The following is a 24,846-nucleotide window of genomic DNA, read 5'->3' as shown; positions in this document are numbered from 1 at the left end:
GTCTCCAGAGCAGAGGGGCTCAAACCCTCAAAGCATCTACCCCTGTCCTTGGTAGTTGCTTTTCTGCAAAATATGGGAAGGAAGCCTGAGTAGAAACGCTCCTGGGTTGAAATCTTGGCTGTTTTGCAGGATGCTGGGAACAGTTTTGGAGACTGGGGACCTCTCTCCCGAGGTCACACTCCTGTAAAGTCTGGGGTGGGCAAAAACTCCTGATTTGGAATCTTGGCAGTTCAGAACATGGGAAGCAGGAGGTCCCTTTCCTGGGGCAGGAGAGACGGGTCCTGCCTGAGTGAGCCAGGGGGAGGAGGGCTCGGGGTGAGTGGGCGTTCCCAGGGCCCCTTTTGCCTCACCAGGTCTGATCTGATCTCCCATTTGAAAGGACACGATGGTGACAGATGCCACATCAGTACAGGGGGACAGAGGTGGGACGGTGTCTCTTGTGCAAATCCAGTTGCTCTGCCTGCAGCACAGCACGGCTGGAGGCTGAAGCAGGCAGGGAGAGCCCGCTCTTCCCGCGGCGTCTCCAAATCTGTTTTCTCCCCTCCGGAGAGCGATGCTGGAGCACGGACAGATGCTTCAGGAGCCGTTAATTAATGACGGGATGGCGATGAGCTGTAAGAGGCTGCAGTGGCGGATCCAGGGCCAGGAGAGGGCTCTTCCCGTCGGCTCCCGCTCCTCCCGCAGGGCGAGTTCACACGAGTTCGGTACGTTGGGTGCGGCCCCGGACACGGAGAGTGGGACCGGTTTGGTGACACCCGGCCCCTCGCCCGCAGAGATGTGCCCAGTGCGTGCACCCCGACCTGTGCTGACTCCGAGCCCTGTGCAGGCAGCAGAGCAGGCAGGAGAGGAGGCAGGGGAGCGGCACAAGGGTCCCACACATCGTGACTACGGGAATTGCCACGGCGCAGAGCCAGAGGAATCTGTCCGAGCTATGGAGGGTGGGGATGCAGAGGGACCACACGGGGCTGATGCTGGCGCTTCCATTTCAGACAGAGTCCAGCGTTTGGGAACACTCATCCGCCCTTTTCAAGAGTAATGGGCAGGGTTCGGTTCGGGCAACCAGCACGCCTGGGTGCTGCAGTGGGGATATGGTCCCATGCAGGGGCCTTCCCCTGCCCCCGGTATCCGGTGGGAGCTCCTGCCTGGCTCTGCGGTGCTGTCGGGGGCTGGTGCAAGCCTGGGAGGGGGTTTTGCTGCAGCAAACCTAGGGTGTGTAGAGGTTTTGGGTGATGCAGCTCCCAGCTGGGCTGGGACCTCGGGACGCTCTCCCTGCTCCAGGCACCACCTCTCCTGGAGCAGCCTGTCCCCTCCCTGTGTAGTTCAGGTGCTCTGGCTGCAACACTGGGACCAGGGGCTGCTGGAATGGGGGTAGCAGACCCTCAGCTGGGGTGGTTTGGGGTGAACCCACAGGGTCTCTGTCCCTGGCTCATGCATGGGGAGTAAGGAGTGTCCAAGGGCTCCCTTTTCCCATTGGAGACTCCGCTGATGGGAAGGGGATCCCACAGCAGGGCCAAAACTGTCCCCCCAGTGCCCTCTGCTCCCCACCTGGGCTCCTCGCTTGTATCCCATAAGCTTTTTCATGATGTTTTGGCTCTAAAAACAAACCTGGGTTTCCAGGAGCCCTCTGGATCTGGGGGAAGGCACGATGGAGGTGCCACCACCACTGCTGCCTCCAGCATCTCTCTCCTGTGGCCGCAGCAGGGACGTGGCAGGTCCGTGTGGTGGCGGTGGCAGCAGTGGGGGGTGACCGGCGGGTGGCGATCTGGGCAAGGTCACTGGTGGGAAGGGACCAGTGCGAGGTGATGGACGTGAAGTGTTTGGTGCTGGTGCCCAGTATTAGTGCCCGGTATGAGGTGCCTGCTGGCAGTCCCTGGTGTCAGTGCCAGGTGCCAGTGCTCTGTGTGAGGTGACCCCGACGCGGGGCGCCTGTGCCCAGTGCCCGTGCTCGGTGCTGATGTGAAGAGCCCGGTGTGAGGTGACCCCAGTGGGGGTTTCCCGGTGCCCGGTGCCCAATGGGAGGCGGCCCCATGCGGTGCCCTGTGACAGGCATGAGCTGGCCCGATGGGGTCCCCGGTGCCGGTGCCCGGACGCCCGCGGGCGGTGCCGCTCCCGCTCGAGCCCCGGTGCGCGCCCGGGGGGGCCGGGCGGGCCGAGGTGCGGGCGGGGCCGCGGGCGGGGCCTCCCGGTGGCGGGAGGAGCCTCGCGGAGCCGCCGCACGCGAGCCCGGAGGGGCCGGGGCTGCCGCAGCGCCGCGCAGGTCCCGCCGCCCGCCCGGCACCGACCGCACCGACCGCTCCCCTCCCGCCCGCCCCGCGCCGAGCGCTGCTCTCCCGGACCGCACCGCACCGACCGCACCGCACCGCTCCCGCCCCGGCCGGTAAGTGCCCGCCCGCACTCCCGCCGAAGTTTCCCCGGTGCCGCAGCGGCGCGGACTCTGAGGACGGGGCTGCCCGAGCTCTCGCAGAGCCCGTCCCGGCGCCGCCCCCCGAGGTGCGATCGTCTCCCGTGGGGTGGGATGGAGTACTCGCCGTGGGCACCGGGTAGTGCAGCTCGCCGTGTCCTGGTGCCGGGAGCAGGGCAGGGACCTGAGCTTTTCCCGGGAACCCATCCCGGGACACGAGTCCCAGAGCTGCCCAGCGCCCGGAGGCTGCCCGTGGGGGGCTGTGCCCAGAAGGCGGCTGGGGACAGAGCCTGGGGGGATGGAGAGGGGGGCGGCGAGTGGTACAGGAGGCTGCGGAGCTGGCGGGGAGCACCCAGGGGCGTGGGGACCCTCCCGAAAGCGTGAGACCCCCTGGGAATGCGGGGCTGCCCCGAGGATGCCGCGCGGTGCCGCCGGGTCAAAGGTGCCCTCTGGGCGCTGCGGGATGCTCCAGCTCCTCATCCCTGCGGATGCCCGACAATGGGTGCCCTTGGGGTGCTGGTCTGGGATGGCGGGGGCGCGGGGCTGTTCCCGCAGCATTGCGGGGAACCCACCCTGGTGCTGGGAACCCGGGGAGCGGCGTGGCCCCAGCGTGGGCAGCTACAAGCCCCGCTGCACTGACGGCTTCTTCGTAGCGGCCTGGCCCGGAGCCAGCTCCAGGCAGACCCTCCGTCTGGATTCCCCCGCCGTGGCTACACCACCTCCGGGATCCTCCAGCACTCCCCGCGCTGGCTGGGTGCCGTCAGGGTGCAGCCGTGCAGAGGGCTCGGTCCGGCGCCGGGGATGTCACACTGGGGTGCCGCAGCCCTTGCTGTGCTCAGCACATCGTGCTCCCCTCAGCCTAGTTTTAAAGAGTGATCCCAAAGGAGCTCTGCAAATTGCGCAGGGGACAGGCAGCGTTGCAAGGTGACTGTGGCACAGAGAGGGGGGGGACACAAGTCTGTGTCACCCATTGCTTCGTGGTCTCCAACTGTATCAGCGCCTCTGTGTTTCTCTCTGCACGGGCGCTCCTTGGCGCAGCGCTCTTCTGTCCTCCGAGAGAGAGCGGCCGGGGTGCTGCGGGTGTCACCCACTGCAGAGTGTCCGACAGCACAGCCTCTTGCGCTGTGGAGCTGCAGGGCGCTGCTGGACTCCCCGCCTGCTCCTCTGCTGCAGCAAAACTTCAGTCCTGAGCGCAGGCTGGCTGGTACGCGAGCTGCTGCAGCAGCGGTGTTACTCCTGCACGCACCGAGCGGCAGCGCAGCCACCGGCAGGAGTCTCCAGCCTGCTGCATTATTGCTCGCTAGCACAGTGCCTCGGCCGCACGCTGCCGGGGCTGCCGGACCCCCGGGGCACCCCTGGGGCATCCCCGGCGCTCTTCGCCCTCGCTGCGCTGCATGCGGGTGCTTTTGGCCGCAGGGTTTGGGTGGGAGAAAGTGCGGTTCGCGGTGGTCTGTGTGCAGGTGGAGTGAGACGTCAAGGGGGAGGTGATACACCCAAGGTCATCGAGGCCAGCAGTGGCAGTGGGAGTCACCTGTGCTGCTCGAGAGCAGCACAGCCCAGCACGGCACCCCCGTGCCCCCAAACCCGAGCGCCTTCGGAGTGATGCCATGTCTCCTCCTTGCTTATGGGAGTAGTGCAGGAATGGGTCTGACCTTGCCCAATCCCCTGGCACCTTGCCTGGCCTCCCCTGGTGAGCACCCCTGCCCTGCTTGCCGGGAGCCAGCCTGAAGCCCTGGTGCCCCCGATTCTGCAGGGCGAGGACGCGTCCCTGGCTGCCTGAGCCCGGCGTGGCAGCGGCGCTGAGCAGCACCCGTGGCACTGCCTGCTGGCTCTGCACCCCACTGCCCACAGCACCCCCGGGCCCAGAGGAGGGAGAACACACAAATACAGTCATACAGACCCTGTATATACATGTAGATGGATATATACTATATAGCCATGGCAAAGGGATTTCCAAACACAGCCACTGTGGCATTGCTGCTGACTGCTCCCATGGGAGCTGCCTCCTGCTCCATAAGCCCCAGGGATGGTCACTGGGCTGGAGCTCGAGGCCACTGAAGTGAGCCGGGACTCCCACTCCCCCGCAGGCCCTTCCTCCAGTTCACCATGGTTTTGGCAGAGTCCCAGCTCTAGGAGCCGGATGACTGCGGCTCCTCATTACGACTGGAATTTCTCCTTCCCCGGGCTGCGCAGAGAGCTGCGAGCTGGCAGCCGTGATGTCCTCCAGCAGGATCAATGCCCAGTGTACAGATGGGACCCAGTGCCCACTGGTTTAAAATCCTGGATTTTTTAATTCCCTGCTCTCGGCAGTGCAGCTCGGCACTGTGCCCGGCCGTGCTCCTCCTCAGCCTGGTGGCCACCAGCACCTTCCCTGTGCCAGTTATCTGGAGCCACCGGGAAGTGCAATCAGCAAAAAGCTTTTGCCCTTGGCTGTGGTCGGCCTTTCCCTCCTGGGTGAGCACCAGGCTCTTCCCCAGCTCATGCCCTCAGCTCAGCTCCTGCCTGAGCCTGCGCTCCCCAAAGCGCTCTTTGATTATTAGCCCTAATAATTGTGTTATCGCATTGACTGAACTGTTTCAGATGCCAAAGCTAATTTTGCTCTTCATGCCTTCCTTCATCAGTAATGGGATTTTGATAACATCACGCGTCCAAAAGTATTGGATAAACTTGGCATAATTCCCCATTTATTAATTAAACCGTAAATTAGGCAGCGTGCGTCTGGAATCTGAATGCCCCACTCTGGTGTAATCCTGCTGCTGGGGATGGTGCTGGCCCATTCCTGTCAGCCCTGGGGTGTGGGATCCTGGTGTCTCCTGCTGACTTTGGGGGCTGCCACATCCCAGTGGGACCACCTGCTCCATTGCCTCCTGCCTGCTGGAAGTTGTGATGTTTCATCAGATCTGGTGTTTGGAGTAGGAATTGTGTTGTCCCTGAATTTAGCTGCTGGTCAGCAGTCAGAGTCTGGCAGAGCTCCCTGTTCCCCCAGGGTGGTTCTGCTGGTGCTGGTGCTTTGGGAGGGGTGACTGCAGCCAGCTCTGGCAGCGCTGGGCTGTGCCAAATTCCTGCTGTCTGGAGCCACATCCCACTCCCCCACACAGGAATTCATCTGAGTGTTGCACCAAACCCATCCCCACTGGCTGTGGCCCCACTGGCCTGGAAGGTACTTCTGGCACTGACAGGGTGTCCTCCTCCTTGTGCATCTTAAGGAAAGCTGGTGTGTTTAATTAATCCGAGGTGTTTCATGCTCCCCAGCTGTTCCCAGCCCTTCAGGGTGCAGCAGATGTGGACTCTGGGTTTGTGCATCCCTGGGGATATGGGGAGACCAGGAGCAAAGTGGGTGCTTGTGGTGCTGGTGTAGGTGGGGGCTGTGGGATGTGATGGGGTAGTCCAAGCCCTGGGTCTGGGCTGAGCTGGTGGACTCAGGACTCAGCTCTGGGGAGACTGTCCTGCTGCCAGGAACCTGGGGAGCTGCTCTGGGGCCAGGCCATGGGCACTGGGAGTGTCTGAGCAGCAGAGGGTGCCTGTGTGCCAGGCTGGTTTGGGCTCAGCAGAGATGATCTGGCAGCTGACATTCTGGCAGTGCTGGCATGGGATGAGGCATCCCTGACTCCTGTGAGCCTCATGTGGTGCCTCACACCACAGCAATTCCACCAAAACACCATGGAGGTGGGATCAGCCTCCAGACTGCTCAGCATCGTCCCAGGGAGATGCCTCCTACCTTCTCCTGCAGGACACAGGGTGTCCCTGGGGACATGCTGGGAATGAGGGCTGCTGGTTCTGGGGAACCCCAAGTGGCACCACAGCTCCCACCGGCCTCGAGCAGACGATTCAAGGAAGAAAACAACCCCAAATTTCAGAGCCATGCGTGGATTTACAAGCTCCCTGTGGGCTCTGTTGCTGTCTTGCTCTGTTCCTAGGGGCGTCCCAGGGTTTTCTCCAGGAGATGAAGCCTGGCAGAGCTGGGTTAGTGCCTGGATGCCCATTCTGCCTGTGCAGCATGGTGGCACCAGTGCCAGCAGCCTGGCACAGCCCCTGCCTGGTGCTGTGTGGGGCTGTGCCAGCTCTGCCACTGCTCTGTGCCACAGGAGAGCCCAGCAGAGACCTCCTGGTGGAGTGGTGTGGGCCTGGCCATGGGGGACCCTTGGAAGGGATGGTGACCACCAACACCAGTTCAGGAACCAGGGTGCTTTGCATCTGGCTTTTCCAGGGGAGGAACAACCTTCTCCAGGATGCACTGGTGGAGCAGCTCCTCTGTGCAGCCCTGAAAGTGTGTGCTGCTGTGCTTGTGCTGACAGAACACTTGGAGTCACACAGGGATGCAGTTCAGAGGGGCTGGGCAGGGACAGATGACCCCGCTGTGGTGTTCAGGGGCGGTGCTCATCATCCCAGCTGTGCCTCAGCTCTCCCAGTGACATTTCTCCATCTGCACAAGGTTTATTCATGGAACTCAGTCCTGTGTCCTGGCCTTGGTGGGGTCTTTGTGCCACAACAAAATCCCCTGGGCTGCTGTGGTGCTGTGTCCTTGCTGATCCCATCATTGTGCTTCCTCCATTCCCTTTGCCACCCCAAATGCCACAAGGCTGGGAGGCCCTGGGGGCACAGAGCTCTACCCTGCCCCTGGGCTCTCCGTGCCTTGGAGCTGGGCAGGCAGCACCAGCGTTGCTCCCACAGGATCCAGTCCTGGGGGACTGAGCCCAGGCTGACAAGGAGGAGGGGGATGAGCATTGCTGGGACCTCCCCGGGGATGGGAGATGGTTTCCTGGATTCTAACACCAGGAACACCGTGCTTGGCTGGGAGCTGTGATCTCCCTGGAGCTTCCCCCTGGAAATGGCCCCTGGTGGCTTGTGCCTGCTGGTTCAGCCATGCTCTGAGCTGGGAGCACACGGGGCGTGCCCTCCCTGCTCCGTCTGGGATCGATCTCCGCGGCTCGCCCTGCTCCTGGAGCTGCTCCTGGCTCTTCCCCAGGAGCTGACCTGGCTCCTTTGCTCTCCTCCCCTGCTGATCTGGAGCCATCAGCGTGGCACAGAGCCATGGCCGGGAGTGCTGGCAGTGTGGCCATGGTGCCAACAGCATGGTGCCCACCCGGGAGGGCAGAACTCGGAGCTCTTGGCTCTGTGGTGGCTCCAGAGTGCCAGGGCAGCTCAGCCCATCACCATCTGGTGCCCTATTTAGCTGCTCTCGTGTTGCCTTCAGAGCAAGGCACTGCTGCCGTGGCATCACAGAGCTGGGGAGTGGGCTGGGCTCTGCCAGCACCTGGAACCTGTTTTCTGGGAGGCTTCTTTGGCCACTCATGGCTCTGTGTGCCAAGGGTGGACTGCGTGTGCTGCCTGGGGTTGGGGTGAGCCTGGTGGTTGGCTGTGGCAGTGGTCAGTGCCATGTGGGATGTTCCATATGCCCTGCTGGCCTTGGCAACAGCTGTGTCCCCACAGGTCAGGATGTGGTGTCCAGCATCCCCAGCTGCCTTTTCTGCCTGTGCCATGGTGGCACATGGCATGAGCCAAAACCCTCTGGAGGAAGTGCTGGTGGTGAATGGTGCCTGCAGCCTCTGCAGCATTCCTGTGGGATGAGAGAGCAGTGCAGCAGTGATGAGAGACAGTGGGAAGCAGAGAGCCACAGTGGAGAGGGGGACAAGGTGCTCATCAGTCCCTTTGCTGTTGGCATCCAAATTTCAGGTGGCAGTGGCTGTGGCAGCGCCTGCCCCGGCTCCTGCACCAGTCCCAGCTCAGCTCCCTCCTGCCCTTCCTTTCTGGGGCAGCTGCAAAGCAGAGCCAGGCCCTCTAGAAAAAGTGGGCTTTGGGGCATCAGCACCTCTGGGTGCCAGGCAGGGCTCTGAGTGCCCAGCAGTGGGTCCTTCTCTCCTCTGATGTAGGTGCTGGCATCGTGGGCTGTCACTGCCCTCGTCTCCCATTTCTCCTCATTGCTGTTCTGATTTTAGAGGCAAAGGCACAGAAAATCCCTGAGTTGCCTCACTGGGCACCCTGGTGCTGGTGGGTGCCAGCAGTGGTGCCCATGCAGGGAGGTGTCCCTGGATAGGGACAAACCTGCCATCTCCCTGAGTCACAATGCTCTGGGGGGCCCTGCCATTGCTGAGAAGCTCCCCAATACCTGGTGGGTGTTGGCTGGGGGGTGCTTTGCAGGAGGAGATGCACAGGAGAGAGCAGGGCAGGGGGGGATCATCCCTTCCCGACACTGACCTTTAGGTGTCCATCCAGTGGGAGACTCCTGGCAGCAGGAGCTGATGGTTTGGCTTGGGAACACCAGCAGCCATCAATCTGGAGCCCAGATGATGGACAAAGGCTGCCTTAAGGCCGCATTTCCTGCTAGACCTCGCTTGGGTTTGCTGTGAGTAACACAGATCCGCTCTGGCTGAAAAACCACCATCAGTTTTAATTTTTTTATTTTACAAGCTCCCCCTTATGAGCCAGGGGCTGAGTTTTCTTCCTTGAGGCCAGGGGCTCCATAATGAGGAGCCCAGATTCCAGCTGTGGGCAGTGAGGCAGGAACGGATCCCGGGCTGGGCAGTGGGGTGCCCTCCTTGGATTCCTCATCCCTGGGGAAGAGCCTGGGGCTGCTGAACCCCAGCAAGTCATTAGTTTTAATTAGGGAGCTGATGAGGCCATGAGTGGAGTGTGCCCTGCTGGGAGGGGGGTGCTGGCCAGCTCTGGTCCCATCCAGAGATGCTACTGGAGCCTGCAGGATGGGGAGCAGTGCTGGGGGTCCCGGTGAGGTCTGGTGGCTGTCCCTGGCCCACTCAGAGCTGGGGGAATGCTGAGCTTCAGCCCTGCTCAGGGGTTTCCTCTCTCAGGATGCTGCTTCCCATGCTGTGCCTCAGTTTCCCTTGGAGAGTGGGGGTGTCTGGCCAGCAGCACCTGCTCCTACATGGGTTTGGGGACAGGAACATGTGCCCCTGTGAGGGTGATGTCTCAGCAGCTCAGGTCCTGTGGTGCCACTTGCTACCAGAGTATCCTCACCCCATCACACCCCTCAGCTGTAAAAATGTGGAGCTGGGGGAGCAGAGACTCCCCCACAGTGGATCAGGGTGGGAATGTGGGGGGATTCTGGGGGAAAGTGCTCCCCAAGCCCTGGGAGCTGCTCCACCATGCTGGGTGCTGAGGGTCTGATGTGGCACTGCAGATGCAGCTCCTGTAGCATTGCGCTGGGGCTGGGGAAGGGGAGCAGGGATGAGATTCCACAGCTTGCTGGGCTGTTGCAGAGTCCCTTTGCAGCAGGGTCCTGCAGCATCTCCCCACCCAGCACCCCCTCCCCTCCCTCCTCCCTGGTCCTTTGGTCTGGTGCTTTCACACATCCCTTGCCCGGGATTGCTCTGTCAATTAAATGACCATTAGAAGCCAAGTCATGGTTTTGCCTTAATTAGAGTCTCCTGTCTCACTGCTGTGAGCTGAACCTCGGGCCCAGCGTGTCCCCTCCGTGTCCCACTCAGGCTGGTGGGAGTGCTGGGGAGCAGCTGTGCCCACCCAGGGATGCCCAGGCACTGTGCCATGGCTCCAGCAGGGATGGGATCTCCCCCTCCAGCTCCTGGCCCCAGAGGTAAAACACCTGCTTCCATCAAAATCCAGATAGGGCACTGCCAAGAATCCCAGCTGTACTCTGGGATCTCTGCTTGTCCCCAGGGTTGTGCAGGCTCTGTAGGGCCCAGGCTTCCCGCTGGCTTTGGGGTGGGAGAGGTCTTACCTTGAAACTGGCTCGGGATTTTCATTCATGATCATCCAAGCCCAAGCCCTGGCACACTGCAGCACAGTTTTGGGCTCAGCTCCTCGTTTGTGGAGGTCTGGGGGGGTTTCCACATCCCTGTCCCAGCAGGACAGCTCAGACCTGGCTTTGCCAGCCCCTAAAGGAGCAATAACTCATCCCTCTGGGCCCACGGCTGCCCTTCCTTAGCTAACGAGCCTCCCCCAGGTCGGGGTCTCCCTGGGACATCCCTCCGGGCTGGGGGGGCCGGAGCTGGGAACCCCCCCGTGCCCGCCCACACCCAGCCCATGCTGGGTCAGCGCCGCTGCTGCTAATTGCTGCCTCAGCCTCATTAATCCTCATTTGTTGCCGTTCCTGCTCTCCATCATCCCCGCGGCCTTCACCTTCCTGGAGACGAGAGGTTCCTGCTGTCCCTGCAGAGGAGCGGCTGGATTCCCCCAAAGCCTCACCCTGATGGGGACTGAGCTGTCCAGGGACATCCCTGTCCTTCTGTGCACCCCCAGATTCTCACCCCGGGTCTGGTCCTTGGCAGAGCATCCTGGCTGAAGAGAGATCCTCAAAGCCCCCCAGCCAGTGACTCCCCCCTCCATCCTTCCCCATCCCACCCAGACAGGGAGCTACTGCTGGGGCAGGGGATACCCAGCTCTGGAGAAACCCCAAATCCCCTTTTTAGTGCCAGGTGCTGCAGCAGCATAGGGAGGTGGTCCCTGGGATGGGGTTTTTGATGGAGGAGGAGGAGGAGGAGGAATGAAGGGCTCAGGAAGGGGATTTTTCAGTGTCTAAACTGCTTTTCTGTACACAGGGGATGCCCTGGGGATGGATGGGGATGGGATCGCCGGCTCCAGCCTGGGATTTGCATCCCGCCAGACCTTGGGGTGGTGCCGGCAAAGGGAATGCAGCAAATGGAATGTGTGCGGGGGGGGTGGACACCCCCACCCCCTCTGCTCCCTAAAACCAGCGATGGAGCCAGGGAGGTTTGCACCAGGAAGGGCTGGATTGGAGCTCAGTGCAGTTTCTCGGGGCTCAGCATCAGCTTCACCGCGGGGAAGGGGGACGGACACCTGGGGCCATTCTGGGGGCTGGGCCTGGAGGGAGCTCGCTGGATCCAGCCCCGGCGGGTCCTGGGCCAGACGTTTGCAGCTGGGGGACACTGCCCGAGGGGCACAGGGTAACACAGTGTGGGGTGCAGAAGGGCTTTAGGGGCTCTGAGGGTGGTGCAGCATGCAGGTGCATGCACAAAGCGGGGCTGGGGTGATAGGTCAGGGGGTCTGGGAAGTGCTGCAGGCACAGGGTATGGGATGCACTCTGGGGGTGGGGGTGCTGCAGTGGTGGATTTGGGGTGCTGCACTGAGGGGTGCAGGATGAAGCATTGGGGGCTGCAGGGGGGTGCATTAGGGGAGAAATGCTCTGTGAGGGTCATGGGTTTGTGGGGTTCAGGGTTACACACTGAGGGGTTGGAGCAACACGGAGCAAGATAAAGCCCTGTGGGGGCACAGGTGGCAGCTGGGGGGCTGTGGGGACCCCACACCGCAGGGGCAGTGTAATGGAGGTGCATGGGTGATGTGCCACCCTCCCCACCCGCTGCCCCTGTGGGTCTCTGCAGCAGCTGCCGAGCTGAAGCCTGTCCTGCTCCATGGGGAGCTCCTGTGGGGCTTTTTGTGGGAGGAGGGGTGAAGTGAGTCCTACCATTCCCGTCACCCTCCCCTGATGGGTGCTGCACCCCACGGAGGGGCTGGGGGATCCCCAGGGACCAGCGTGGCAGCAAGGGGTCCCTTTCTAGCCAGAATTTATTCATGATGCCTTAACCCCCGCTTGTTCTTCGGCCAAGGACTGATAGAAATGGTTAATTATAACCCTCATATTTTCTTTATGTCCATAACCTGCGATCTTGGCTGGGTCGGGGGGGACGGGAGCAGTGGGGGTTGGCAGGAACCAACTCCAAACCAGGCAGGAATAAAGAAAAAACTTGAAGAACAGCAGCGAGTCCTCGGCAGGGGCAGCCCAGCGGGGTTCGGGGGTGCGGTGGGGGTTGCGGGGGCCGAGCTCCCTTCCCACCCGCACCGCCGGCCCTCGGCTCCTCGCCAGCGGCTGCCGCAACTTGCAAAGAGGAGGGGAAAAAATTGCAAAAGGAATGGAAAAAAAAAAAAAAAACCAAGCAGGCAGCAGAGCCGGAGCAGGACTGCAATGCAGTGCCGCAGCCGTGCCCGCACGGCCCCCGCCCGCTGCCGGGGAAGGGGCTGGGACTGGGACAGGCGGCCGGCACGGGCCCCCACCCCTGAGAATCCGAGCCCTGGGCTGGCAGCAGCTCTGCCCCCACAGCTGAGGGTTGGGCTGCCCGCTTGTGCCTGCTGGGGACACGGGGTGTGGCAGTGAGGCACCGTGGGGACTGGGACCTGGAGCTGAGGGGACATCTCCAAGATGGGACCTGGAGCTGAGGGAAGATCCCGAAGATCACAGTGCCCCGCTGGCTGCTCTCCGTGCCCCACAGGCTGCCCCCCTCCCTGCCCTCCCAGCCTCCCGTCCCTCCCCGGCTGCCCCACGGCACTGCCCTGCCCTGCCCTGCCCATGCCGAGGCAGATCAAAGCCTGGTGCCCCCGCCTGAAGGGCAGGATCAGCTCCCGCCCCATGGCAGGGCCTGTGGGGCGCTCGGCTGAGGGGAGCAGCAACAGGGCCTCCATTGCCTGGCGCCCGCAGGTACCCCCGGGCCTCAGCTCTGCCAGCGCCCGCTGAGCACCACAGGAGAGCAATTAGTGATGCTAATTAGGTTGCCCGGTTCAAAAGCAGCCCCTCCAGCGAGGCCTGATGCTGCCTGCAGCCCCCAGCCCCGGGCAGAGTTCCCGCAGCAGCCCCCGAAGCAGCAGTTGCCTGGATAAGGGTCTGGGCTGCATCTGTGCCCCACAGCCCCCCTGGCACCCAGCTGGCACTCGGGGCTGTGCGGGTGTGTGCAAGCCTTGCACGGGCTGCGGGCACTGCCTCGCACGGGTGGGCACACGCACACACAGGACTGGGTGCTGGCACAGCCGCACGGACCCTGACCGAGGGGACAGGCGACACAGCCCGGGCGGGTGTGCATGGCCCGGGGACAGCCCCGGGGACAGCCCCGGGCACGCACTGCCTGTGTGTGCACTGCCTGTGTGTGCACTCACACACAGCCCCGGGCACACACACACAGCCCGGGCAGGTGTGCTCACACCTGTGCACGGCCACGGGCACACGGCTGAGCACAAGTATTCACACACATACACTGTACACGAGCATTTGCATACCATGTGCATGTTTACATACACACACACACACACATGCACTCATAATGCCTGATGCACTTTTACACACACACACACACACACACACACACACACACACACACACACACAGAAAGAAACACACTCATACCCTGTGTGCTTTTACACACACACCCCCCCTGTGCACGTTAACACACACACACACACACACACACACACACACACACTCCCATACCCTGTGCACACACCTTGCACAAGCATCCACACCTTCACACATTTGCATGTCCCATGCACACCTGGTTGCACAAGTGCATGGCCACGCCAGCACGTCCATTTCCCCCCGTGTGCAGCCACGCACAGACACTTCCCATGTGCACGCACACAGACACACCCCCATGCACACACACAGACACTCCCCGTGCACACACACAGACATTCTCTGTGCACACACACAGACACTCCCCATGCACACACACAGACACTCCCCGTGCACACACACAGACACTCGCACACACACAGACACTCCCAGTGCACACGCGCAGACACTCCCAGTGCACACGCACAGACACTCCCCATGCACACACACAGACACTCCCCGTGCACACACAGAGACACTTCTCATGCACACACACAGACACTCCCCGTGCACACGCACAGACACTCCCCGTGCACACGCACAGACACTCCCCATGCACACACACAGACACTCCCCGTGCACACACACAGACACTCGCACACACACAGACACTCCCCATGCACACGCACAGACACTCCTCATGCACACACACAGACACTCCCCGTGCACACACACAGACACTCGCACACACACAGACACTCCCAGTGCACACGCACAGACACTCCCAGTGCACACACACAGACACTCACACACACACAGACACTCCCAGTGCACAGCGCACAAACACACACACAGACACTCACAGCACACACAGACACTCCCAGTGCACACACACAGACACTCCCCGTGCACACACACAGACACTCGCACACACACAGACACTCCCCACGCACACACACAGACACCCCCATGCACACACACAGACACTCCCCATGCACACACAGATACTCCCCGTGTGCGTGCACACACACACACACACACACACACACACACACACACACACTCCCCATGCAATGCACCGGCCCTTGCACACTGATGCTCACCCCTGTATGCTCGCAGTGCACAGACAGCCCCGGCAGGTCTGGCTCTGCCCCTGCCCACCTGTGGCACCCCTGGGCTGCCGGGCCTGCGGGTGCTGGGCACTCCCCACTGCACCAGTCCCTGGCTGATGGCTCCGTGCTGCCGAGCAGCACCGAGATCATCGAGATCATCCTGTCCCAGATAGCAGCGGGGCCCTGCTGGATCCCCCCGGGCAGTGCTGGCCTGAGCACCCGAGGGAGAAGAGGCAGCTCAGCCAGGTGCCCCCTCTGGGTGCTGCCCACCTTGTGTGGCAGGTTTGGGTGCAGAGCAGGTGCCTTGGGGTGTGTTGTTGTGAGGTGCAGCCCTGGGGTCCCCCACCTCCTGTTTTCTGGGGACCTTGCAGGGTGTCAGTGGCCTGGACCCCACTCCTTTGTCCCTTGGAGCAGGGCAGAGCCAGGACCCCTGCCCCAGACTGAGTGGGCAGGAAACAGCACTCCGAGGTTACCCCCAGCAGCCTCTGGTTTCCAAATCCTGGCTCTCCTTCTACCCACCCTGGTGCACATGGGTAGTGATGGGGACAAACACCTGGAGTGGTGGGGACAGACCCAGACACACATCCAGGTCTCCTCAGCTGCTGGAAGCTTTGGGGAACCTTTGAGGCCCTCAAGATCAAATAACCCTCAGTTGGGTAGAGGTGTAGGTGCGTTGGTAGGACAGTGGGGACAGACGGAGATGAGAGATCTCTGCAGCCAGGGCTTGGAACTTGGGATTTATTGCAAAGGGCCTGGGTGCAGGGCCCTGCTGGGAGCTGCCAGCCACAGCTGGAGCAGGACTGAGAGAAGAGAGGGGGAGAGAGGATGAGAGGGTAAGAGAGCAAGGGAGTAAAAGGGTAAGAGCGTAAGAGAGTGAGGTTCCCATTACAATACCATAAATCTTCTTCTGTGCTGAATATTCTGATTCTCACTAACCAATCTAGTACAAGATACAAATCCTATACATTTACATACAGCCTATAAGAATCATTACATTACCATACTGTGTTACATTTTAAACCCTAAAAACTCCTCTTTGGCCCCTTCTGCCAAGCTGTAGGGTCTGCTCTGACCCTTGGAGCTGTCTGCAAGCAGAGGGTGATGTTCCATCAAAAGGGATTACCTTCAGCTGGCCACACCATTGTTTTCCAGTTGTTCAGTAACTGAGGGATCTCAAAGCTTGCTTTCATTTCAATCTCACTTATAGTTTCCATATTCTCAAAATCTTTAGCCAGACAATCATATTTATAAGGCTTTCCTGTTTCATCTTCCCCAACACAGGGGTTAAATGCAGCAGCTCCTGGTTCATCCCAAGAAGGATGTGGGGGTTATGGGGGACCTCCAGCCTCCTGCTCCAGCCCCCCAGTGCCAGGTTTCAGGGCTAGGTGATGCTGATGATGGTGTTTGGGCTGTGACAGCCCCTTGGTGGGGTGGGAAGGTGACTGTGGCCAAGGGTGACAAAGCTGCAGCAGGGACCTTGTCTAGGTGGGAGTCACATAATCACATTTTGTTGTGTGAAGGACTGCCTCTGCCTCATGGGGGGCCCCCCTAGGCCCCCACACCACGTTCTCCCAGAGCAGTGGTGCAGGAGGAAGGTGTCCAGGGGTGGAGCCACACTCTGGGTAATTCGGTGCTTGATTCACCTGCGAGGTGGCTGGAGACACACAGCAGTGTCACTTTGGGGCAGCAACAGCCCCAGGTCTCTCTGGCTGCCTTTTTTGAGGTGAGAGCACTCCTTCCCAAGTTCTGCAGGAAAGGCAGAGGAGCAGCTGGGCTCAGGGGAGATGCTCTGGCTGCGAGGCTTCTTGAAGGTGAGGAGGAAAGAAGAGATGCAAGGAAGGAGGTGCACTCAAGCCACAGCTCAGCTGCCCCCAGAAACTCCTTCCTGGGTTATCTGTGATCGTGCTGTCTCTGCTTCCCCTGCTGGAGAGCCTCGTGTTCTCCTTATCCCCACTGGCACTGTGCATTCCCTGGCATTCTTCCTTGCTTTGCTCTTCTCTTGCAAGCTGCTTTCTGATGGGGTTGTGGAGGCCCTTTGGGGCTGGAGCTGGGGTTCTGGGGGTACTTTGTATGAGGTTTGCCTGCAGGAGTCAAAGCCACATTTACAGGACGATGGCTGTCCCCATCCTTGGCAGGTGCTCAGACCCAGCTGGGCTGGGGAGGGGGTGCAGAGCCTGTTGGGCTGTTTGTGACCTGAACCCCTTCCCTGGCTCCATGGAGGAGCAGAGCTGGCCAGGGGAGCCCTGTGGGGTTGGGAGGGTGGCACCCAGGACATGGTACCTGTGACATGTGAGTTGACCCACTGACCTGCGCACTGAACCTGCCACTGCTGTGTAGAGCCAGCTCTTCCCTGCTTCCATCCATCCTCAAAACGTGCCCTGCCAAAGCTCCCTGGGGAAGAGCAGTTTTCACAGAATTTCTAGGTTGGAAGAGACCTTTAAGATCATCGAGTCCAACCCATCTTCTAACACCTCAACTAGATCATGGAACCAAGTGCCAGATCCAGTCTTTTTTTAAACACATCGAGGGATGGTGACTCCACCAGCTCCCTGGGAAGATGATTCCAGTATTTGATCACTCTTTCTGTGAAAAACTTCCTCCTTAATTCTAGTCTGCATCTCCCTTGGCACAGTTTGAGACTGTGTCCTCTTGTTCTGTCTGTTGTTGCTGTTTTGCTGCTGTTCCCAGACTTGGAAGCTACCCTGGGGCTGGGAGCAAGTCCTGAGATCCCACACCAGCACTGGGTCCCTGTGGGTGCCCCATGCCTGGGGTCCCTGCCTGAGAAAAGGAGGAGATGGGAGGGCTGGGTTTGTCCCAACTGATCTCATTCTCTCCTGGGGATGCAAACTCCTTCCCCTCATGTCAAGGGACCTTGGCAGGTGAACTCCTCCCAGGAGTGTCCCCATTGTCCCCAGGAGGCTCAGAGCTGGCACCATCATTGATGCAGGGCTGGGTGATGCTCCCAGTGGCTTTGGAGATGTCAAGGACCAGGAAACCCAGAGGCCAGCTGGGCTTCCCACGGCTTGTGAGGGATCCAGGTGACCTCTCACAGCCATTGGGTCTGTGCCCCCCTAGCAGAAGATGAGGTGTCCTGGTGCAGCCCTGCTGCAGGTGCTGTCCTGGGGACCCTGAGCAGGACTGGGGGCAGCAGGGATGTGTGACCAGTGGGTGATGTGTTCCAGGGAGCCCCTGGCCCACCATGACCTTCAAGCAAGCGTCCATGATGGCCCCGGAGGCCACGGCCAGCACGCTGCCCATGAGCACCATGGAGAACTCCACGGAGGCTGCGGGGCCGGGCGAGAGCAAGGAGGACATGTTCACCAAGCTGAGGGACAAGTTCATGAATGAGCTCAACAAGATCCCCTGTGAGTAGCTCCTTTCCCAGGTGTTACCCTCCTGATGGCCTCCCCACCGCACTGGTCCCAGTAGAAGCTGTGGAAGAAGGTTTTGGGTGGCTGGGAGGGAGCTGCAGGGCTGACCAGGACATGACCTTTGCCCACAGTGCCACCCTGGGCCCTCATCGCCATCGCTGTCGTGGCCGGACTCCTCATCCTCACCTGCTGCTTCTGCATCTGCAAGAAGTGCTGCTGCAAGAAGAAGAAGAACAAGAAGGAGAAGGGCAAAGGCATGAAGAATGCCATGAACATGAAGGATATGAAGTCAGGCAACCAGGTGATGTCCTTCTGGGCTGCTTGGCCAACAGCCCCTCTGGCTGAGTTATGGACTGTGTCAGGGCATTCATAGACCAGGCAGCAGATTGGGATGGAGCCACCAGGACCCCGGGATGGGACTGTGGAGCCAGGGCCTGGGACAGCAGCACTGTCCTCTTCCAGTGTCTGGTGGCCTAGATGGAGCAGGCTCAAGCTGGCCTGGGCCTGCCAATGCTTCACCTGAGCCAGGAAATGTTGATTTAATCCTACATCCCTCTGGGTCAGACTAATTTCTCAGAGCCTTTAGCTGAGAGGGGAGGCCCACCAGGCCAGAACACCGGGCAGTTTGGGATCCCCAAAATGTCTGTGGTGAAATGGCAGGTGCTGGTAACTCATCCTGGTGGCCAGCCCAAGGCAGGCTTTGGTACCCACAGGCTTGGGGCCACCCCAGCCATTTCAATGGCCTTGACCCATGGCCATTTGGGTGGGGGTGGGAGAATTTGAGTATCTGTTCCTGCTCTTCAGAGCCATGTGGGCACCGTGGGCATGCGGACAGGGCTGGAGCAGGAGAGAGGGCAGGTGTGAGGTGGGATTCCCCCGGTGGCACAAGCCCTGATCCCCCACCCTGCCAGGTCCTACAGTGTCTGTGTAACTCAGTGTCTCTGTAACTCAGTGTCTGTGTCTCTCTTTGCCCACGGTGCCCTCGCTGTCCTGCCGTGGCTGCCTCTGCTCGGGGACACCCTCCACGTAAGTGTCACCATGAGCCTCCTTCATCATCTGCCTCTGGGTGGGCTGGGGGACTGGGGACACATCAAAGAGAGGGCAAGGAGCTGGGACTCCCACCCCATGGACTGTGCTTGGAGAGGCAGGAAGAGGGGTGGATTTCCTGGGGACGATCTATTTCTGAGCCTACAAAGCCTGGAAATGGCCCTGACAAGCCCTTAGCTCTGGCTGTAGTGCTCCTCCAAGCATGGGCTGGGGGCACAGGACCTGCAAGCAGCAAACCTCCCTCCACTGCAGTGAATTCCTTGTCCTGGCACCCCTGGCAGTTCCCCTGTCATTTTGAGCACCTGGGCCTCCCTGGGAGCTGCGTGGCTGTGCCACCCCCAGTGCCACCCCCAGTGCCACCCCAAACTGCTCTGTCTGTGCTTCCTGTCCCCAGCACGCGGGTGGGAAGATCCTGGCTGTTGGGACACCAGGAGGGTTGGGGTGCTGAGGTGCCCAGGGCTGTGGGGCTGGGGCTGCTGGGCTGTGTCTGTCCTGCTGAGCTGGACCTGGCTGCCATTGCAGGACCAACAGGACGACGATGATGCAGAGACGGGTCTGACAGAGGGGGAAGGTGAGGAAGAGGAGAAGGAGCCAGAGAACCTGGGCAAGCTGCAGTTCTCACTGGACTATGATTTCCAGGCAAACCAGGTGATGGAGGGGCTGGGGCTCAGCTGAGGAGTGGGGTTTGCCTGGGGGGGAGTTGAGAGGAGGACAGGTCTGTGCTGGACCTGGGAGGCACAGGAGGGAAGGAGGAGCTGGGTGCTGTGTCAGAGGAAGTCCTGCCCCATGCTGGACTGGAGATGAGCCCTTGGCAGCTGCAGGGCATGGCTGGGCTGTCTCACTGAGGACTCCTCTGCCCTTCCAGCTCACAGTGGGGATCCTCCAAGCTGCTGAACTGCCAGCTTTGGACATGGGTGGCACCTCAGACCCCTATGTCAAGGTGTTCCTGCTCCCTGACAAGAAGAAAAAGTACGAGACCAAAGTGCAGAAGAAGACCCTCAACCCTGCCTTCAATGAGACCTTCACCTTCAAGGTGAGCCCTGCATCCATAACAAGGATGTCTCCCCCTCCAGTCTTTCCCCTGGCTGTAGCAGTCCTATGTGCTGACTCTCCCTTCCAGGAGCACAAGAGGTCCTGGCTCAGGGTCCCCCTTGCAGCCTGGTTGCTGTCCCTTTGTGTGCAGGTGCCCTACCAGGAGCTGGGTGGGAAGACGCTGGTGATGGCCATCTACGACTTCGATCGCTTCTCCAAGCACGACATCATCGGGGAGGTGAAGGTGCCCATGAACACAGTGGACCTGGGCCAGCCCATCGAGGAGTGGCGGGACCTGCAGAGTGGAGAGAAGGAGGAGGTGAGAGCAGCTAACAGCTGAACCCCTGGCTGGGGCCTGGGATGGGGGCTGGCCATGGGGTGAACTCTGCTTTCAGGGTCCCGATCACTGTGGGGTCCCACCAGGGTACCGTGAACATCCTGGCAGTCATTACTGGGATCTGACCTGTTGTTCCTCTGTGTGAAAATGTTTCTACAACAAAAAAATCAAGACTATAAAATATCTTGAGTGCTGTGCTGGGCCTAGCTTGTCCTGGACCCGGTGATCAAACCCTTGTGTTGGTGCATAGCGTGCCAGCTTGTGCCTGGACTGAGCAGGGTTTGGGGGGACCTGCATGTGTGATTGTGTCCAACCACTGGAGTCCCAGGCACTGGTGAGGCTTTGATCTCCCCTCCTTGCTCTGCTTGGCAGCCAGAGAAGCTGGGAGACATCTGCATCTCCCTGCGGTACGTGCCCACGGCTGGGAAGCTCACTGTCTGCATCCTGGAGGCCAAGAACCTGAAGAAGATGGATGTTGGGGGCCTCTCAGGTGGGTGTTGCTCAGGGGCAGCCTCCCCCTGCCCTGCTGGGGGCTCTCAGCATCCTCTGTGGGAAAGGACTCTGGGGCCTCCTGTCTGGCAGAGCTTGGGAAAGCCCCCAGGGCCTCCTCATGCCTTGGACGCAGCCCCAGGTCTGGCTGAGGGGTGAGGGGAGATGGGCATGGGATGCATCCCTGACTCTTGGGAAGGACCCTTCGAATTTGGCCCCCCAGGATGCTGCAGGACCTGGGTGGTGAAAATGTCCTCTGCCATTTGCTCCTGGTCCTCCTCCTCCTTGACTTCATGGCTGGGGACCTTGGTTGCCATCATGTTTTGTGCTTAAAGTGCCTTCCCAGCCCCATTCTGGGGCTCAGCTCTGTGCCCAGGGGTCCTCAGCTCACTCCAGACGTGCTTTAACCACGACAAGAGCAGTACCTGCATGGCTGGAAGGATTCAGCTTTATTCTGGGCTTTCCTGCTCCAGAAACAGGGGTCAGGCCAGAGCCCACCCAATGTCACTCACCAGACAGGCGAGTTGTCACTCTGCTGTCCCCTGCCTTCCTACAACGGGCCCACAGCACAGAATCCCAGAATCATTACTGTTGGAAAAGACCTCCAGGACCATCAAGTTCAACTTGTGCCTGGTCCCCACCTTGTCACCCAGACCACAGCACTGAGTGCCATGTCCAGGCATTGCTTGGGCAGCTCCAAGGATGGGGACTCCACCACCACTCTGGGCAGTTCCAGTGCCTGAACATCCTTTCCATAAACAAATTCTTCCTGATGTCCAACCTGAACTTCTCCTGTCTCTACTTGAGGCTGTTTCCTCTTTTCCTGTCCCTTGTTCCATGGGAGCAGAGCCCAACCTCCCCTGGCTGCCCCCTCCTGTCAGGGAGTTGTGGAGAATGAGAAGGTCCCCCCAAGCCTCCTTTTCTCCAGGCTGAGCTCCCCAGCTCCTTCAGCCTCTCCTCACTCTCCTGACTCTCCAGACCCTTCCCCAGTTCTGCTGAATGCAGAAGAGCTCCATCCCTTGGCCAGCTGCTCCCACAAACCTTCTCCAGCCCAATCATTTTGTCTTTGGCATCCATCCACAAACCTCAGACTGTCTTTACTCAGGGCAGTCTTTCCCTCACCCTGGGTTGAGATGTCTCCTGGGACCAGGAGGTACCTCAGTGGTACTCCCAGGGCACCTCAGCCCTGGCTAATGCCCCATCCTGACCCCCAGATCCCTACGTGAAGATCCACCTGCTGCAGAATGGCAAGAGGTTGAAGAAGAAGAAGACCACAGTCAAGAAGAAGACCCTGAACCCCTACTTCAATGAGTCCTTCAGCTTTGAGATCCCCTTTGAGCAGATACAGGTTTGTTTGATGACTCCCCTGGGATGGAAGACATCCTAAAGCTGCCTGAGCCCTCATCCCAGCCTTCCCAACAGCCTGAGATGCTCCTGCTGAGCTCCTGGTCTGGTCACCCAGGAGATTCTTCCAGCCTCATCTGGGGCCTGGGCTGATGCTGAGGGCAGCTGGTGTGGGGGCAGAGGGGGGAGGCTGGGCAGCGCCCATGGGAGATGAACCCCAACACAGATCACAGCTGAAATTGGGCTTTCCTCTGCTCCTGATCCTACAGTGCTCACCCTAAGCATAACAGGGTTGTCCTGGGGCCATTTTGGACTCTTGGCCACGGCCTTCTGTCCCTCCATGTCCTGTGCAAGTCCCTGCACGTGCCCCTTGCCCCTGCCCAGTAGCCCACAGCTCTTGCCCAGCCCCACAGCACATGTTGGTGACCTTTCCCAGGTGAATCAGCTCAGGATGAGCTGGGTCCCCACTAGGCTCTGCACTCCTCAGAGAAGGACATGAGGGAAGCAGGGAGGGGGCCCTGCCCTGAAATGGGCCAAATGTAGCTAGAGTAAAATCTGATACAAGAAAACTGAGATTTTCTCAGATAAAACATCCAGCAGCAGTTTGGATCCTAAAAGGGGAAGTTCACTATCTTAAAGAGATGATTTAAGAATGTTTTCCTCGCACTTGTTAGAGATTTTCATTGCTTCTTCTTGGGGCTCATGCTTGGGGGCACCCTGGGGCTATGGAGCTGTCACGGCCACCGCACCTTCCCACCCCTCTAAACAAGGTTTCCTCCTTTAGAAAGTGCAAGTGGTCATCACAGTGCTGGACTACGACAAGCTGGGGAAGAACGAGGCCATCGGCAAGATCTTCACGGGCTTGAACTCGACGGGCACGGAGCTGCGGCACTGGTCCGACATGCTGGCCAACCCGCGGCGGCCCATCGCGCAGTGGCACTCGCTCAAGCCGGAGGAGGAGGTGGACGCAGCTCTCGGCAAGAACAAATAGTCTGCGGACAGCTCACCCAGAGCTACTGATACCTCAGTTCTGCAACCTTCCTTTTGGTTTTTGTTCTGTTCCAAGCTGAAATGCCCTTCGATGCCTCTGGAAGGGTATCCAGGCAGTCCCAATAGCTTCCAGGGGAAGAGGTTAAAGACATGGATGGTTCTTTTTGTTCTTCAGCATCGCTCCCTTCTGCTGCATGTCCCATCGCCTCTGCTCGCCATCCCTTCCCAGTGCAAAGCCAACAGCACACCTGGGACCTTCCCCAGCAGCTGTGTCACCAGCCTGCAGCATTGCTGCCACCATCCTGCCCTTGGGATCACGTGGGGAACCATGGAACGTTGCATGAAGGTGATGCTGGAGCCTGATGGTGCGAGATGACCAGACCCACTGTGCTTGACTGGGGCATGACCAGCAGTGAGACAGAAAAATGGTGCAGAAGACCCTCTGAAGAGACCCAGGTGCCTCCCCCTGGCCCTCCCCAAGGCAGGCTGAGTGCCCCTGGCCAGCTCCAGGTTTGGGTTCTCTGAGGAGAGGCTTGCAAGGGCCATGGATCCTGCTGTGGTGGTGGGGACCTCAGTGTTGCAGCAGGAGCTGTGGAGGCCAGTCTGGGCACAGGGCGCCTCAGGAGGGCTGCTCCAAGGAGACACAGGGTGACATGTGGATGCACCAGCAGCACTGTGTGGATCACCACCACCAGCAGCACCACAACCTCTGTTTTGTCCCCAGAGGGGCAGCACTGCGTGATTTGCATCTGTCCCCCACCATGCTTGGTGAATCCCATAGATTAAAATTCTTCCATGAGGCGGATTTACAATGAGAGGTCTCCAGATGTGATGGGGGCAGCTCCCCAGAGCAGCACCAGGTGTCTCCCCAGGACTGTCCATCGCATGTCCCATCATTGCTGTGGGCACCCCAGCCTCAGGGCAGCCAGGGGGCCATGGGGAGCTCCAGCCCCACCTCCTGCTGTGGGTGGAGATGGCAAGAGCAAGCCTGGGGCCTACAAGGGACCAAAGCCCCTGACCCCCATGAGCTGCTACTCCCCACCAGGCCACTGGCTGTTAAACCCACCCCCTCCTGCTCCCCTTGGGGGTATAAGCCATATCCATGACCCTGACAGTGGCTAAGAGCTTCTCTAGGCTACTTCTCCTACTGTCCCAGAAAAGCCCCTGAGCCAGAAAGCCAACACATTTCTCTGCAACTGGGAGAGGGTCCAGCAGCCCTGCCCAGTGCAGTCCAGCCTGTACTGGAGCACTGATGTTAGCTTGTGTCCCTGTCCCAGCCCCAGCTCCACAGCAGCCTCACACTCTGCTCCCTTTGGCTTCCCTGGGCTCCGTGCTGGGGGTTCTGGCACTGCAGCAGTGAAGGCTTGAGCCCCAGGGATGTGCTGGCACTGGGGACACTGCTCTGGGGGTTCAACATCTGGGCTGGCACTGGGTCCAGGGACACAGTGCCAAACTGAGCTCATGCCAGTGCTGTTGGATGCTTTAGCAGCTCCCACAGCTCTGACTTCCCAAAGGGCATCCTGGCCCTCTCCAGAGGTGGGGAGATGATGGGACACTTGGTGGCAGTAACCAGGTTTGAAACTTGGCTCAAGGGGTTCAAATGGACACGGGGACCAGCCCCCATCCCTGGAGGGTTGTGCAGCTCTGGGACAGGTCCCCAGGGCAGGACACCTCCATCTGTGGGAGGTTTGGGG

General features: G+C 60.2%; 1 protein-coding gene across 1 annotated transcript; it reads left to right on the top strand.

The window, feature by feature from the left end:
• The first annotated feature begins 2,330 nt into the window (after positions 1-2,330).
• On the top strand, positions 2,331-23,153 carry SYT2 (synaptotagmin 2). The gene is made up of 9 exons (XM_030965739.1): positions 2,331-2,377; positions 17,725-17,907; positions 18,045-18,214; positions 19,492-19,608; positions 19,826-19,993; positions 20,144-20,311; positions 20,702-20,819; positions 22,033-22,166; positions 22,947-23,153. Exons 2-9 carry the CDS (start codon positions 17,742-17,744, stop codon positions 23,151-23,153), a joined length of 1,248 nt encoding a protein of 415 aa, XP_030821599.1. The 5' UTR covers positions 2,331-2,377; positions 17,725-17,741.
• The last annotated feature ends 1,693 nt before the right edge of the window (positions 23,154-24,846 follow it).

Source organism: Camarhynchus parvulus, chromosome 26, assembly GCF_901933205.1.
Source record: "Camarhynchus parvulus chromosome 26, STF_HiC, whole genome shotgun sequence".
NCBI classification, from domain to species: Eukaryota; Metazoa; Chordata; class Aves; order Passeriformes; family Thraupidae; genus Camarhynchus; species Camarhynchus parvulus.
This window is presented reverse-complemented; position numbering and strand designations above follow the sequence as displayed.

What these genes read in the sequence shown, in the direction of transcription:
- SYT2 (XM_030965739.1), top strand. Translation starts at nt 17,742, where the DNA reads ATGACCTTCAAGCAAGCGTCCATGATGGCCCCGGAGGCCACGGCCAGC. An exon ending in ATGAGACCTTCACCTTCAAG is followed by an intron (nt 19,994 to 20,143) that starts GTGAGCCCTGCA and finishes CTTTGTGTGCAG; the next exon opens with GTGCCCTACCAGGAGCTGGG. An exon ending in AGAGTGGAGAGAAGGAGGAG is followed by an intron (nt 20,312 to 20,701) that starts GTGAGAGCAGCT and finishes TCTGCTTGGCAG; the next exon opens with CCAGAGAAGCTGGGAGACAT.